Here is a 13,941-nt window from a genome sequence, read left to right on the forward strand (position 1 = left end):
AACATTGTAAATCAATTATTCCTTAATTTTTTTTGGGGGGGGGAGGGAGGGTAAATTAGGTTTTTATTTATTTATCTTAATGGAGGTACCGAGGATTGAACCCAGGACTTTGCACATGCTAAGAACACACTGCACCACTGAGCTATATATACCCCTCCCCCCAAACCTTAATTTAAAAAAAGCTTGAGTTGCCAAGCCATGAAAAGACACGGAGGAACATATTACTATGGGTCATGTTAAATATGTATTAATTAGTGAAAGAAGCCAGTCTGAAAAGGCTACGTGCTGTATGAGCCCAACTCTCTGATGTTCTGGAAGAGGGAAAACCCATGAGGGCAGTAAAAATGCCAGTGGCTGCCAGAGGGTGTGGGGAGGAGGGCAGGACGAAGAGGTGGCACAGCGGATGCTTCCAGCAGAGCAGCTGTGCTGTGTGACATTTTATAAGATTGGGATTCATGTCATGGCACCTTTGTCAAACCCCACAGAATGTCTAATGCCGAGAGTCAGCCCAACAGAGGCTAGGGACTTTGACCATGATGTGTCGGTGTGGGCGCAGCAGCCGTGACAATCTCCCTGTCTGGTGCAGGGTGTTGATAATGGGGGTGGCTGCGTATGCGTGTGTGTGTGTGTGTGTGTGTTTGTGAGTGAGTGTGCGTGAGGGGCAGGGCACGTGGGACCTCTGCTGTGAACAAAAGCTACTCTTAAAAACAGTCTGTTCTGAAAAAACAATAGCTTTTTTGAGACAGTCGCAGACCATGACGTTAACCGTTTTACAGTGGTTTTCGGTGCGTTCACATGTTGTGCCTGGATCATGACTGTCTAAGTGCAGAACATCCACCACTGCGGAAGGAGCCCATTAGCAGTTACTCCACCCCCTGCCCCTCCTCCCCCGGCCCTCGGCAGCCTGGCGGTCCACATTCTGTCGCTGTGGACTTGCCTGTTTCAGACCTTTACAGAAATGGGAGGACGTGCCGTGTGGCCTTAGCACAGTGTTTGCACACAGTTCATCAGCACTGCACGTACGGTGGGTGAGCAATCTTCCACCACACGGTCATACCACGCTGTGCTTGTCCATTCATCGGTTGCAGGAACTTCGGGTTTATAATAACTTTTTGGGTACTATAAATAACTCTATGAACACCACTCTGTGTTCTCTCAGGTGATGGTCCATCAGGTGCCCTGAGAAGAGGAGCCACAGGGGAGGAGCACCCAGGGAGGGGCTCAGCCCAGCAGGTGGGGAGCAGAGAGCGAGGACAAGCCCACAGGTGAGTGCTTCTATTAGGGGACCAGGGAGTCCCCAGGAATGGCCCGTGGAGTGGCCACTGCTGCATCCGAATGTCACTAGGTCACATTTACAGGAGAGCAAAGGGGGGACCCTTGTGACAGCCGGTCAGCCTCATCACTTGGGCCTGGGTTTCTGAGCGTAGGTACCCCAGAGGTTTGAGGTGCACTGAATTGCGAATTTTTTGCAAATATTGTAGTCTCGCATATTACAGCGAGAACTCATGTCCAGTGCCCACACTGGTTTTGAGCTTTGCGTGGGTTCCGTTACTCAGCCATCGCTGTGACCCCGTGAAGTAGACATTACTTCTTCCTCCTGTTTCACCGAGGAGGATACTGGTGCTTGGAGAGGTTAAGTAACTGGATTGGCTCCAGCACCTGGGAAGCCAGAGATGAGGATCTTTTCAGGTGTTTGACCACAGAGCCCGACTGCATTCTGTTTGTGTCACAAGGACTGATAATTGACTTCCTCTGCCTCCTCACTGATCCATGCACTTTCTGAGGGCAGGGACCCGGTCATATTCATAGCTGTACCCAAAACCTTAGCCTGACTCCCAGCACCGGCCCCCACATTCTGTGTCCCCCCATTGGCTGACTCGGTTCCATGAGAGAATTCCCCGTGGCAGCGTGTGCTGACCTCACACTGGTGGCTCCAAGTCAGGACCCAGACATTCTGTAGGTAGAAGACCTTCATTCCTCAGAGAAACACAGGACTGATGCTGGAAAATGTCTAAATACTTCCTCTCCCCCATGTGGTAAAATAATGAACAATTTGGGATGATGGACAAGGTTCAAAATTCTTTCATCTTTTTATTTTTATTTTTAATGGAATGCCCCCTTCATTTATGCTTGCCTTATGCAGGTGAGTTCAAACCAGCCGACTAAGCAGTGGGCTCAAGGGGTGGCTCCCACCGTGGTTTTCATTTCCATCAGGGGGAGTAGAGTGGGGTCATTGCATTTCACTGCTACAGGTTTTCTCTTCAAGGCTATCGACAGGCACAGGCACCCACAAAAGTCACCCAGCGGCCCACGCTGCCCTTTACGGAGATTCTCCTATCTCAGGTTCAAGGGCCTTTGGTCCAGTTCCGAGGTGAGTCCTTGTGGTTCCTCATCCAGTGCAGTGAGAACACTAGTCTGGGGCCCTCTCTCCTACTAGACCACTGTCTCCCGAGCCTGGCAGTAGCCTGGCCACAACATAATATGGTGAGGGAAGCACTGCTTCGAAGTGAGTTGCTCTGTTCTTCACTCTGTCAGCTGGCAGATCGCAGGGCTGTCTGCCTCTCTGCCCTGATGGGAGCCCAGCCCTGCCACTCTGTGCTGACTTCCTCCAGGCCCTCAGCTTGGGAGGGATAGGGGTGCTTCTCAGCGACTGCAAAACTAGGCCAGAAACCAAGTGCATTATGTTCTTAAGGGTGCATATTCCTGAAAGGAGACACTAGGTGCCGGCAGAGCTCCTTGCTCCTGCAAATTAAGCCCCATGTTTCTACCAGGCATTGGAATAATTTTATTAACAACATTTACCATCTTTGCTGTTTGGGTTTTTTTACTTTGACAATTACTTTCTATTTTTATTTTTAAAATTTATTTTTAGTTATTTTTTGGGGGGTGAGGTAATTAGGTTTATTTATCTACTTATTTATTTAATGGAGGTACTGGGGATTGAACCCAGGACCTTGTGCATGCTAAGCATGTGCTCTACCACGAGCTATATACCCTCCCCCAAATATATTTTCTTAATTATTAAATTTTTAAAAAATTATTATTTTTTTATTTGGGGGTAATTAGGCTTATTTATTTATTTATTTTAGTGGAGGTACGGGGGAATGAACCAGGACCTCCTTGTGCTAAGCATGTGCTCTACCACTGAGCTTTATCCCCCTTAACATTTACCATCTTAACTAGTCGTTTTTTTTATGTTGACAATTACTTTTTTTATTTTTAAAATTATTAATTAATTTATTTTGGTGGGGGAGGTAATTAGGTTTATTTATCTGTTTATTTAATGGAGGTACTGGGGATCGAACCCAGGACCTAGCACATGCTAAGCACGCGCTCTGCCACTGAGCTGCACCTCGCAGCCTCATCTTGCCCATCTGGAACGGCCCCTCGTCTGACACCAGGGCAGATCCTTATTCCCCTACATCTGTCTTAGACCCCTCTCTTCTTCCTGGTCCCCTTCTACTTCCAGCACGAACCGCAACGGCGCCCGCGCGGTCCCCGCAGCCTGAGGGTGAGTCGGGGGGCGGGGCGGCCGCCGACGCTCCCAGCGCCGTCGTGGGTGTCGCTCCGGGCGCCCGCACAGCCCCTCGGCGTGGTCGGATCAGTAACGCTGCGGCTCCGGGCAGGTCAGACAATAGCGCGAGATGTCAAAGCACCGGGAATACAGAGAGAAACAGACGGACGGTTAATACGTCCGTCCACCCCAAAGATACCACGACTCTTCCTAAAGCTCAGCGATGGGGTTTCACCCCCCCCCCCAGCCCCACAACCACGAAGCCCAGCGGGGTCCAGGCCGTGGTGTCCGAAGGCCCACGTTCTTTGGCCCTTTTAGAAGATTTATCATTGAAGTGTAGTTGACTTACAGTGTTAATTTCAGGTGTACGGCAAAGCGACTCAGTCATACGGAAGTATTTTTCCAGATTCTTTTCCATTATACGTCATTACAAGAAATTGAACGTAGTTCCCTGTGCTGTACAGCAGGTCCCTGTTGTTCACTTTGTATACAGTAATGTGTGTCTGTTAATCCCCGGCCCCCAAATTATCGTTATCAAAGTATTTTTCAGCTCAGCCGCTGAACTCCTCATCCTGCACCAGTGAAGGGACAAAGCGCAGGAAGGTCGAGCGCGGGTCAGGGTTTCACACGTGGCTGGGTAACCTCGCTGCTTTGCCCTTTGCTCCTTCGTTCGGTTTGCACGGTCACTCTGGTGGTTTATTTTTTTGATTCAGGTAATGGGAAGACGGACACCCCTGAGGCTACAAAGCTCCGTGGTTTTGTGGGGCATTCAGTGGTCCCGAACACCAACACCTGGAACACAGGTCTGTGAAACTGCATCCTGAAGTGCCCTGTGATGTCCTTTCATGACAGCAGTTCACAGCCTGAGGCCATCGGGGCAGCACCTGACTGGAAAACAAAGGATCCTCCCCTTTCAGCCCCCTCGATGGCGGCGCTGCCTGCCGTGCTGAGTCGGGGACCAGTCTCTGTGGGGCATCAGAGGGGCTTGGACCAAAGACAGGAGGCAGATGGAAAAGGAGTCAGGGCTTAGGTGGGAATTCAAAGTATGTTTGTTCACTCAGGCTGTGCAATCTAGCCTCCATATGTTTTAGAATTAAGAATGCTATTTTTAAGGGTATTCCTGGTTTTCTCTCAAAAACAATATGAGTAACATACTCACTGATAGTCACAGCTAAAACAGGATTTTATGAGAACGTCTTTTCTTTCCATTTTTAGCACTGATTCCTCATAGACCTGCTCTTGTTCAAGTAGTTACAGTCGCGGGGGTAGCCTTCAGCATCGCCCTGTTGTGTGGCATCGCTATTTCCTATATGATCTAGTAAGTATGTGCTGGGTAACCTTCACCACCCTTACGTAAGAAGTAACTAGTTAACTAGGTAATTATTTTGTGATGGTAATGATAATAATAATGACATTTCTTATAATCACAAACTCATTATAGTCATTATACATGATAGACAGTGTCTTTTAGAATACGGACTGTGTTCATGTTGGGTCATGATATAAAAGAAAAATATAAAAAGAAACAGGAGAGAGTACAATTTAGTAGAATAGAAAATATTACAAAGCATTACATGTATTAAAGTAAATACTGTTTCTCAATCTTTTCAGACACACAATTGTGAGGTAAAGCTTATTTCTTACTGGAGACCATGATCAGAAATGTTTAGGGGGTCGGGTAGAGCTCAGTGGTAGCATGCCTGCTTAGCATGCCTGAGGTCCTGGGTTCAACCCCTAGTCCCTCCATTAAAAAAACATTTGAATGCCACTATCTGAGATGCTGGCATCCCCCCAAAATGTGAACTTGATACTTTGGGAGGAATCTTAACAGTGCAAAGCAGAAAAGAGTGACCATTCCCTCTTTGACTAGAAACTTATCATCAAGGCTCTCTGGGGTAATACTGGCGTTTGGGGAAGACATTTCATCTTGTTGGCAGCGATAAAGCTTACAGTCAAGTTCTGTGAATCATTGTTTTTGTTTTGTTTTTTGTTTTTTGTTTTTGTTGGTTGAGGAAAGGTAATTAGGTTTATCTATTTATTTTTAAGTTTTTAAAAAACAACTTTATTGTGGTACAATTTCTACATTGTAAACTACACATATTTGAGATGTACAATTTGATGAATTTTGATAGGTGTGCACACCCATGAAACCACTACCACCACAATCAAGATACCTAACATTTCCATCACTCCCCAAGAGATGCAGATTTCGAATTCCCAATTTATCCCTTCCCACCCCATTTACCCCCTGGTAACCATAAATTTGTTCTGTATGTCTGTGAGTCTGTTTCTGTTTTGTAAATAAGTTCATTTGTGTCTTCTTTTTAGGTTCCACATATAAGCAATATCATATGGTATTTTCTTTCTCTTTCTGGCTTACTTCACTTAGAATTACAATCTCCAGGTCCATCCATGTTGCTGCAAATGGCCTTATTTTATTCTTTTTTATGGTTGAGTAGTATTCCATTGTATAATTATACCACAACTTCTTTATTCAGTCATCTGTTGATGAACACTTAGGTTAATTTTATTTAAATGGAGGTACTAGGGATTGAACCCAGGACCTCATGCATGTGGAGCACACACCCTACCACTGAGCTACACCCTCCCTGCTCTGCGATCACTTTGAAGTTAGTATTAGACAAAAGTGAGCCGCACTGTGACATTGTGCTGCTCTGATCAGTGCCAACATGTTGATTCCTAGTCTAGGATTTAGTTCTGGGATTCAAATGTATCCCATCAAACTGAGGAAGTACTAAATTATTTACTCTATTAGAATTAAGTATGTCCATGGGGAATATACTGCCATGTGTGGGATGTTTTTTAAGGTAGCCATTTTAGGACCACCTTGGTGTACATCAAATGAAGGCAAAATTAAAAGTAAAATTGAAGAAATTTTGCTAATGAGAGAGTGTCACCAGCATGTCTGGCTCCAGAATATCTAATGTGGTGATCTCCTTTGACTCAGTTTATGTAATTGTGGTTTCAGTTTATTTCATTAGTATTGACAAAGATGTTAACAGATAGAAAGATTTCTAAAATAACTCGCTGAAATGTGTCTTCCTGGACTTTCAGTGCCCAATTAAGTTACTGAGCTAATGTCAACATTTACAGCTTTTGCATTTGTGTTACCCTTGGTGCCATGTAAGAGCCTAGGGCAAAAGGAAAAATGTGTGCCCAAAGTACATGTCTTCATGTAATTTTTAGCAGTTCATTTTTCCCAGAAGCAGATTTTGAAAATATATCGGTGACTGTGATTTCATTTAAACCAGGAAAGTAAAATTATAATAAATTTTGTTTCTGATATAAAGTATGTCAACTTAAAGTAATGCTGCAAGTTTTGATTATGCATTTTTAAATTTTTTTATATATTCTCAACTACATTCATAAAGTTTTAGAAAAGAATAACCATAACATAATATATAAAAACATGTACATATAGACTCATATTTTCCCCTTTGCCTCAGGCTTTTGTGTGGTTAATCACAGCACTGTTGGATCCTGTCTTTAAAATTTTGATATTTGGTTTATCATGGATTTTTCCCATTCCTTTCAATTTTAAAAAATATTAAATCAAAATATTTATCATCATTACTGAGGTTCTGGCACCCCCTTAAATACTGCACCTAAAGGGAGCACCTCACTCTCCTCACCCAAATCCTGCTCCTGCACCAACCTCCTGATTATAGTCAGGCCAGTTCCCCCTGCTGCACAGCATGATTCTGGACTGTTCCTCCTGTCCCTTCCCTCCGTCCCAGCCCCTGAGAGCACAGATACACTAGCTCTAAAATTACTAGTTACTACACGAGTCAAGCACAGTGAGGAATGTAAGTGTGTTAGGAAAAGGTAAGACACTATTGCGCATTTCCACTTCAAACAAAGATCCATGTCCAAGGTTGGACCCAGGGTGACGTGGGCGAGGCGCTCACCTCAGGTGCAAAATTTAAGGGGGGGTGCCAAAAATTTGATAATCAAGATAAATAATAATTTAATACAGTATTTTAAAAAAATCTAAATTCATGCCTTCAAAAATCCATAATAAACAAAATATCAACATTTTAAATACAAGCTCAGGAACACTGCTGAGGCAAATCATATTGGAAACTGAACCAAAGGAAAACACCTATGCTGTCTTTCCTGAAAATGTTGACCTTCTGTTCATTGTGGATTTCTTGGCATTAATTTTTCTTTTGTAAAATACTGCACTAAGATCTTCAACTTGATTGTGGCGCTTTGTACCCAACATGAATGCCTCATTCATCCCACCCTGGTCTTGGCTCCTATGCAACTTGGCATCATCAGTTACTCCTTTTCTGCTTGTCAGCACAAATCTGAGATCTGTGAAAACTTTGGTTTCACAGTCTATTTCTGCCTCCCTCCCCCAACTACCACCGTGTACTAGTGACCCTTTTCCATCAAAAAGTCACAGAATTTAAGATGTGAGGATTTATTGTGAAAATTGGGCTTTTAAATTCATCTGCATTGTTCTCCAGTCGACTGGCGCAGGCTGAGGAGAGACAACAGCTGGCATTGCTTTATAAAAATATCAGGGTGCCATCAGCAGACGAGGAGGACAGCCCCGAGGATGACAGCCTGGACGAGTCCACGTATCTGCTTCCCGAGAATGAGAAGGAACTGGAAAAGTTCATTCATTCAGGTAGAGGGGCAGCCAGTTTTTTTGTCCGGTCCAGAGTCGCATGAAAGCTGAGCTGGCCATGATGGTCTGGTTTTCAAAGGCAGAGCTAAGTGGGAGTTGATGGAGTCTGAGGTAAGAAAGATAGATGTTTACGGCCACACCTACAGAAATGACCTGTCCGATCAGATTACACAGAAGGACAAACAGCTGTGGTTGCTTAGTTCCTTCTGCAGGGCAATTCGAGGACTGAAAATAGTTTGGGAAACAAAACCTTTCCCATACTAAACATTTCCCTTAAATGTACCATTTGTGCAGCGTTATTGCTGAGTTTTGAACACAGACAGGTCGATGTCCCTCCTGCACCATCTGCCTCGGTCTGACATGGAAATGGGATCCAGGCCCACAAAGTGGAGGTTACTGCCCCGAGTCAAAGGCCCCCGGGAGCCCACCACACCTGCAAGTCCCCGTGAGGAGAGAAAAGTGTATATGTGCACATAAACCTGCTTTCTGTAGAGTTCTGAGATTCTTGGATACTTGCTTAAAAAAATTCTAGAGCAAAAATACATACAATGTCTGATTCAATCACACTAACGTCCCCTGCATGGACCTCCCCTCCAAGAATCCCAGAGCTGGACCGTCAGAAAGAGCTGAGAGGTCAAGGAATAGAAGTCACTGGTGCTCCCCGAAGCAGACGGCCCTTGTGCCCTCAGAGAACAGTTTTTCAGTGTCTTTTCATTGCATTGAATTATAACTTCTCTGATTTTTTAAAACTTTATTTATGTTTTTTTTACAATATCATTTTAAAAATTGAAGTATAGTTGATGTACAGTGTTATATGTTACAGGTATACAGAATGGTGATTCATACTTTTTGAAGGTTATACTCCATTGATAGTTATTATAAATTATATATTTTTAACTGGGTATCTCTAAAGCTTGACCACAGAAAGTGGGGAACTGATTTAAAAATGCAATATTCACCATCCTTACCAGACAAATAACATTGCTTATAGCCTGAAAATGCCATTGTTGTTACCTTTATTTTTCCATATTTTTCTCACTTTTGTCCCTATTTCTAGTCCTCATTTATTAGTTATCTCAATAACATTATGTTTATATTTAGTTATTAGATCGAAAAGAAGAAAACACATTGAAAAGAAATTGAATCAAGAGCAAAAGTTAGTAAAGGAAGTGAAGATAAAGGATGCTCTGCACACTTCAGAGATGGAGAATATGTGAAAGCAGACGAAGCAGGTGCAGGAGGTGCTGGCTAGTGTGGAGGAGCCCCCGCAGGGGTTTCAGGTGACTGAGGGTGTGCCATGACATTCCCTTGTACAAGAGCACTCGAAAGAAAGCAAGCTGGATGTATATAAGAGAAAATAAATTCATATGATATAGAAATTCTTGCTGCTTAGCTGTCACGGTTTATGAATAAATAGAACTTAATTGGAAAAGAAAAGAAAAGAAATAAGTCCAGCTTCCTAAGTGTGAAAGAGAAATTGTCGGGACGTTCTTTCCTCACTTCTAACCAGGAATTTCTCTAGGCAGTCTCCCAAACCGGGCCAGGGAACCACCTGCATTAAACAAAGCTTCCCCGGGGTCTCTAATATCAATTTCAGTAGCTTGCTTCCATTTTACATACAAGGAGACTGAGTGTCAAAATAAATATGACACCAGATTAAGATACAGTAATCCTTGTTTCTAAGGTGCTGGGACCTGGTAGGGAAATGGATCTGCAAGCCAAGAGCTATAAAAGATTGCCAGGTGTTCTGAGAGCTGTAAGCCGGGAGCCGCCAAGGCTGTGGGAACACAAAAGAGACAAGATTTAATCTGGACAGTGCTTTTGATGTGGGCAAACAGTCTGATGGTTCATCAGAAAGTTAAATATAGAGACGCTACATGACCCAGCAATTCCACTCCTAGGTATATATCCAAAAGAATTGAAAATACGAGAAACCTGCACACAAATGTTCAAAGCAGCATTTTTTATAGGAGCAAAAAGGTGGAAACATCATATATGCCCATCAACTGATAAACAACCAAACATACTGCATTCTGTCCATACAACAGGATATTATTAAGCAAGGAAAAAGACAGAAGTGCTGCCACGTGCTACAAAATAGATGATCCTTCAAAATACACTAAGAGGTTAGACACAAAAGGTTACATATTGTATGATTCCATTTATATGAAATACCCAGAACAGGCAATTCCATAGAGGCTGAAAGTAGGTAAGTGGTTCCAGGTGCTGGGGGAGGGGAGAAAAGGGAAGGATGGTTCGTGGGTGTAGGGCTTTCTTTGGGGGGCAATGAAAATGTTAAAAAAAAGAAAAAAGGACTGTAACCAGACAAAGCTGGTACCAACCCCGAGTTCAGCTGCTAACCACTGGAAAGGCCAATACTCGGGAGACAAGTGTTGGTGATAAAGTTGCTTTGGTCAAAAGGCCATCCACCTGGGAAGATGGTGGACTAATGTCCTGGGACCATCTCCAAGTGCTGGTTAGAGGACAGAGGTTTTAAAGAGGATTTTCGGGGGTTCACAGGTGGGTGGCAACGTGCAGAACAGCACAGGCAGCTCTGATGATTATCCTGAGACTGGCCGCGGGGCAGTCTGGGTAGTGTCCTCTTTGATGGTCTCATGTACAATCAGTCTTCTACTCCAAGGTCCGTCTGCTACCCCCTCCTTAAAGCCATCCCTGGAATTCTCAAGCAAGATTAATTCTCCCCTCGCTAGCCAGCCATTATCTGTAACTCTAAGCAGGAAAGGGGAATGTATGTAGGTTTCAGAGTTTCTGCTGCTCAAGGTGGAGCAGCTTATGCTGTGCCTACCGTAGCGATGATGGCTGTACAAACCTATGAGTGGTCCAGAAACCACGGAGTTGTACTTTTTAAGAGGTATTGTTGTGGTATGTGAATTCGATCTCAATCGAGCTGTTTAAAAAATTAGTCTAATTTGGAGATGAACTGAAGCCAGGTCCAAGTCTCCTGACTCAGTTTCCACCTTTCTTAAATTAAAAACTGTATAACAGACAATGTGACAAAGGAGTAATGGGACTATAGATTAGAAATGGGGCATCCCAGAGACTGCCTCAGCCAGTAATTTGCACCTGCCTGCACATTGCAGCCAGGAAGGGTTACAGGTGGGATGAGTGGCCCAGCTCACAGGGAAAGTAGCTGTCAGTGTGCTGCCCTGGCTCATGAGTCTCAGAGCCTGGATGGGCCTTCAGTGTCCCTTTGTGCGGCTTCCTACCCTTAGACAAGGCCATGCCCAGACCCTCTGAGACAAAACCTAACTTGGGAGACACTAACATGCCACACTGCTGTCTTAGTCAGCCGTAAAAAGTACCATTGACTGGACGGGTTAAATAACAGTTCTGGACTTGAAGTCCAAGATCAGGACGCTAGCGTGGTCGGGTCCTGGTGTAGGTCCTGTTGTAAGGGCAATAATCCCATTCACGAGGGTGCCCCCCTCATGATCTGATTTTTCCCAAAGGCCCTGCCTCTAAATACCATCCCACTGGGGTGTGATGACTGAATTTGGGGAAGGGGTGAGCACAAACATTCAGCCCATGGCAACTGATTTTAAAAACATTTTCCTAATCAGCAAATAATTGTTGGGCCAGCAGCTGGTTCATCTGCCAGCCAACAAAGCAAAGCAAGTTTGAGTATTTCTCAACAAATATTATGACCTCTGGATTACCTATAGTGTATATAACATGTCTGAAGGGGCAGGTACTAACTCTTAAAAAAAACTCTGCCAGTGCCAGTTGGTTATGGCCCACAATTCAAAACTTTCCTGGGAGCTAGGTGGTACCAGAGGAAGCCAGGCAGAAATCCACTCGATCGTCGATAATTCTCAGAGTGATTATATTCCAGGATTCCAAACCAGGTGAGGGCCCAGAAAAATGGGAGGCCAGGCTGCAGCACACCTTCGTGCCTCTGGAGTCCACTGAGGTCTGCGGTGAGGCCTTCTGGTCATTGGTAGCCAGTGTGGTCCCTCCTCCAGGGTTAGTTCTGCTGGCAAAGTGCTACACACCATATAGGGATGCTGGCATGGAGAGGCTGGACTGTTTTTTATCAAGTATATAGCAAGCATAAGTCTTCTTGGGCAGGTGTCTCTTAGCAAAATCCACTGCAGCAGGTGGAATTATAAGATGGCCCCTAAGACTCCTGCCTCCTGGTGCACAAGGCTCTATAACTCCCTTCCCTTGAGCTTGCGTCTTAAGAGGGATGTCACACTTGTGATTAGGCAAAGGTGATGTGACCATTATTCCCTTAGTTGTCACATTAAGCCACCTCTCCAAGCCTCTAGGGACTGGCTCCACGCAGAGAAAAATCTTTACTAATCAACCCAGTGTGGAGGCTCAAGGCTTTTTAAGAACTTCTCTGGACCTGCCTCTTCCCTCCAGTGTGTGCCAGTGTGGGTTCCCCAAGTTCTGCCTACACAGTGTGCAGCATTAAGTGTCTTAATTTCCCTAATAGTCCCACTCTCCCCTCATTTTACTCAGCATTAAACATTCTACTGCATTCCTCTGTCATAACCTTTTTGTCCCCAGGCACCTGCAGGCAGGACTGCAGTTCCTGGCAGCTGTCCCAAGGCTTGGAATCTGCTAGTCCCTGACTGGTCTCCATCCTGACTTTCAAACTGTTGCCGCCCTTACCATCAGCGCTGAGACAGGCAATGCAGAAACCAGACCGTTGGTCAGACTTCAGACACGCCAGAAGATTGCAATCAAGTCCTTCACTTTTCCTTTCTTTCCCAGAGAACTGAGAATTGGGCCACTTCCACCCAGCTGTGTGGTGTCAGGGAGGAGGGCATGGGGCTAGGGCCAGCGAAAATACCCTCAAATTCCTTATCATTTTAATTGTGGATTTTTTTTTTTTTTGGTTGGGGTGTTTGCTTGGTTTCTGCAGACCCTCAACTGGTTTCTGTAGTACTCACAAAGCTATTTTGATTAGCATGTTGTTGTTTACTCAGTGTTTTTAGGTGGTGCAAAGGCTGTTAGTTTCCCAGTCTGCCATTCACTGAGGTCATTCTGATTTAAGGTTCGACTGTCAAAGTCTTTCTTCTTATTGATATGGTTGGCTTTTTGGAATTCTTGTCATCTATAAAAAACGGTTTTAATTCTTTTGAGATGACTTCTATCTAATTAATTTGTAGGACTTATTTATTACATAAATTTACTATTTATAGACCAGCTCTTAAACAATTATAAATAATTCAAATGTCTTCTCAACTCTGTGGCCGGTTATTTCAATTTTCTTGGTGTTTTATTATAATAGACCCTCTCTTTTAATGTAGTTGGCTCTATTTGGATACATATTCCCTGTCATGTTTTTGAGTCTGTTTTGAGAAATCCTTCTTTGTGTACATCTGATCTGCATTCTCTTCAATCAGCTTATAAAAACAATCATTTCTGTCATTCCAGGTAAGCCTTATCTACCTGCAGCTAATATTTGTGTCCAGTTTGAAGAAGTCTAAAGTCGCATTTTAACCATTTGCGTACTTCAGTACTCCAGAACATCCTTAAAAGCTTGTATTTCCCACTGCTATCTGGTGCCACTATACCCATAAATCAAGGATGAAATCATACACATATCTCTTTGTGTGTGCTCGATATTCTGTTCTGTTACATTTATGATCTAAATTGTATGCCCCTATACCAATACCACAGTGTGCTGGGTTTTTTTGTTTTTTTTTTTGCAGATTTTTTCCCGTAGAATTGTCTCAGTTTCTTTCAGAGCCATTATTACTATTTTTGCATATTACTGCGAAAGATAGTTTCTTGAATT

The 13,941-nt window shown here is 44.0% G+C and overlaps 1 protein-coding gene across 2 annotated transcripts; it reads left to right on the forward strand.

Annotated features, from left to right (window-relative positions):
• The first annotated feature begins 1,975 nt into the window (after window positions 1–1,975).
• C9H19orf18 (chromosome 9 C19orf18 homolog) lies at window positions 1,976–9,550 on the forward strand. Of its 2 annotated transcripts, none has more exons than XM_072966465.1 (6): window positions 1,976–2,143; window positions 2,267–2,371; window positions 4,228–4,317; window positions 4,730–4,832; window positions 8,008–8,171; window positions 9,273–9,550. In XM_072966465.1, the coding sequence occupies exons 1-6, from the start codon at window positions 2,059–2,061 to the stop codon at window positions 9,386–9,388; spliced, it is 663 nt and encodes a 220-aa protein (XP_072822566.1). In that variant the 5' UTR covers window positions 1,976–2,058; the 3' UTR covers window positions 9,389–9,550. The 2 variants fall into 2 exon arrangements, with proteins under 2 accessions (XP_072822566.1, XP_072822567.1); XM_072966466.1 differs by having other exon boundaries at window positions 2,015–2,143; window positions 2,253–2,371.
• The last annotated feature ends 4,391 nt before the right edge of the window (window positions 9,551–13,941 follow it).

The sequence above is a fragment of the Vicugna pacos genome, chromosome 9 (genome assembly GCF_048564905.1).
Source record: "Vicugna pacos chromosome 9, VicPac4, whole genome shotgun sequence".
NCBI classification, from domain to species: Eukaryota; Metazoa; Chordata; class Mammalia; order Artiodactyla; family Camelidae; genus Vicugna; species Vicugna pacos.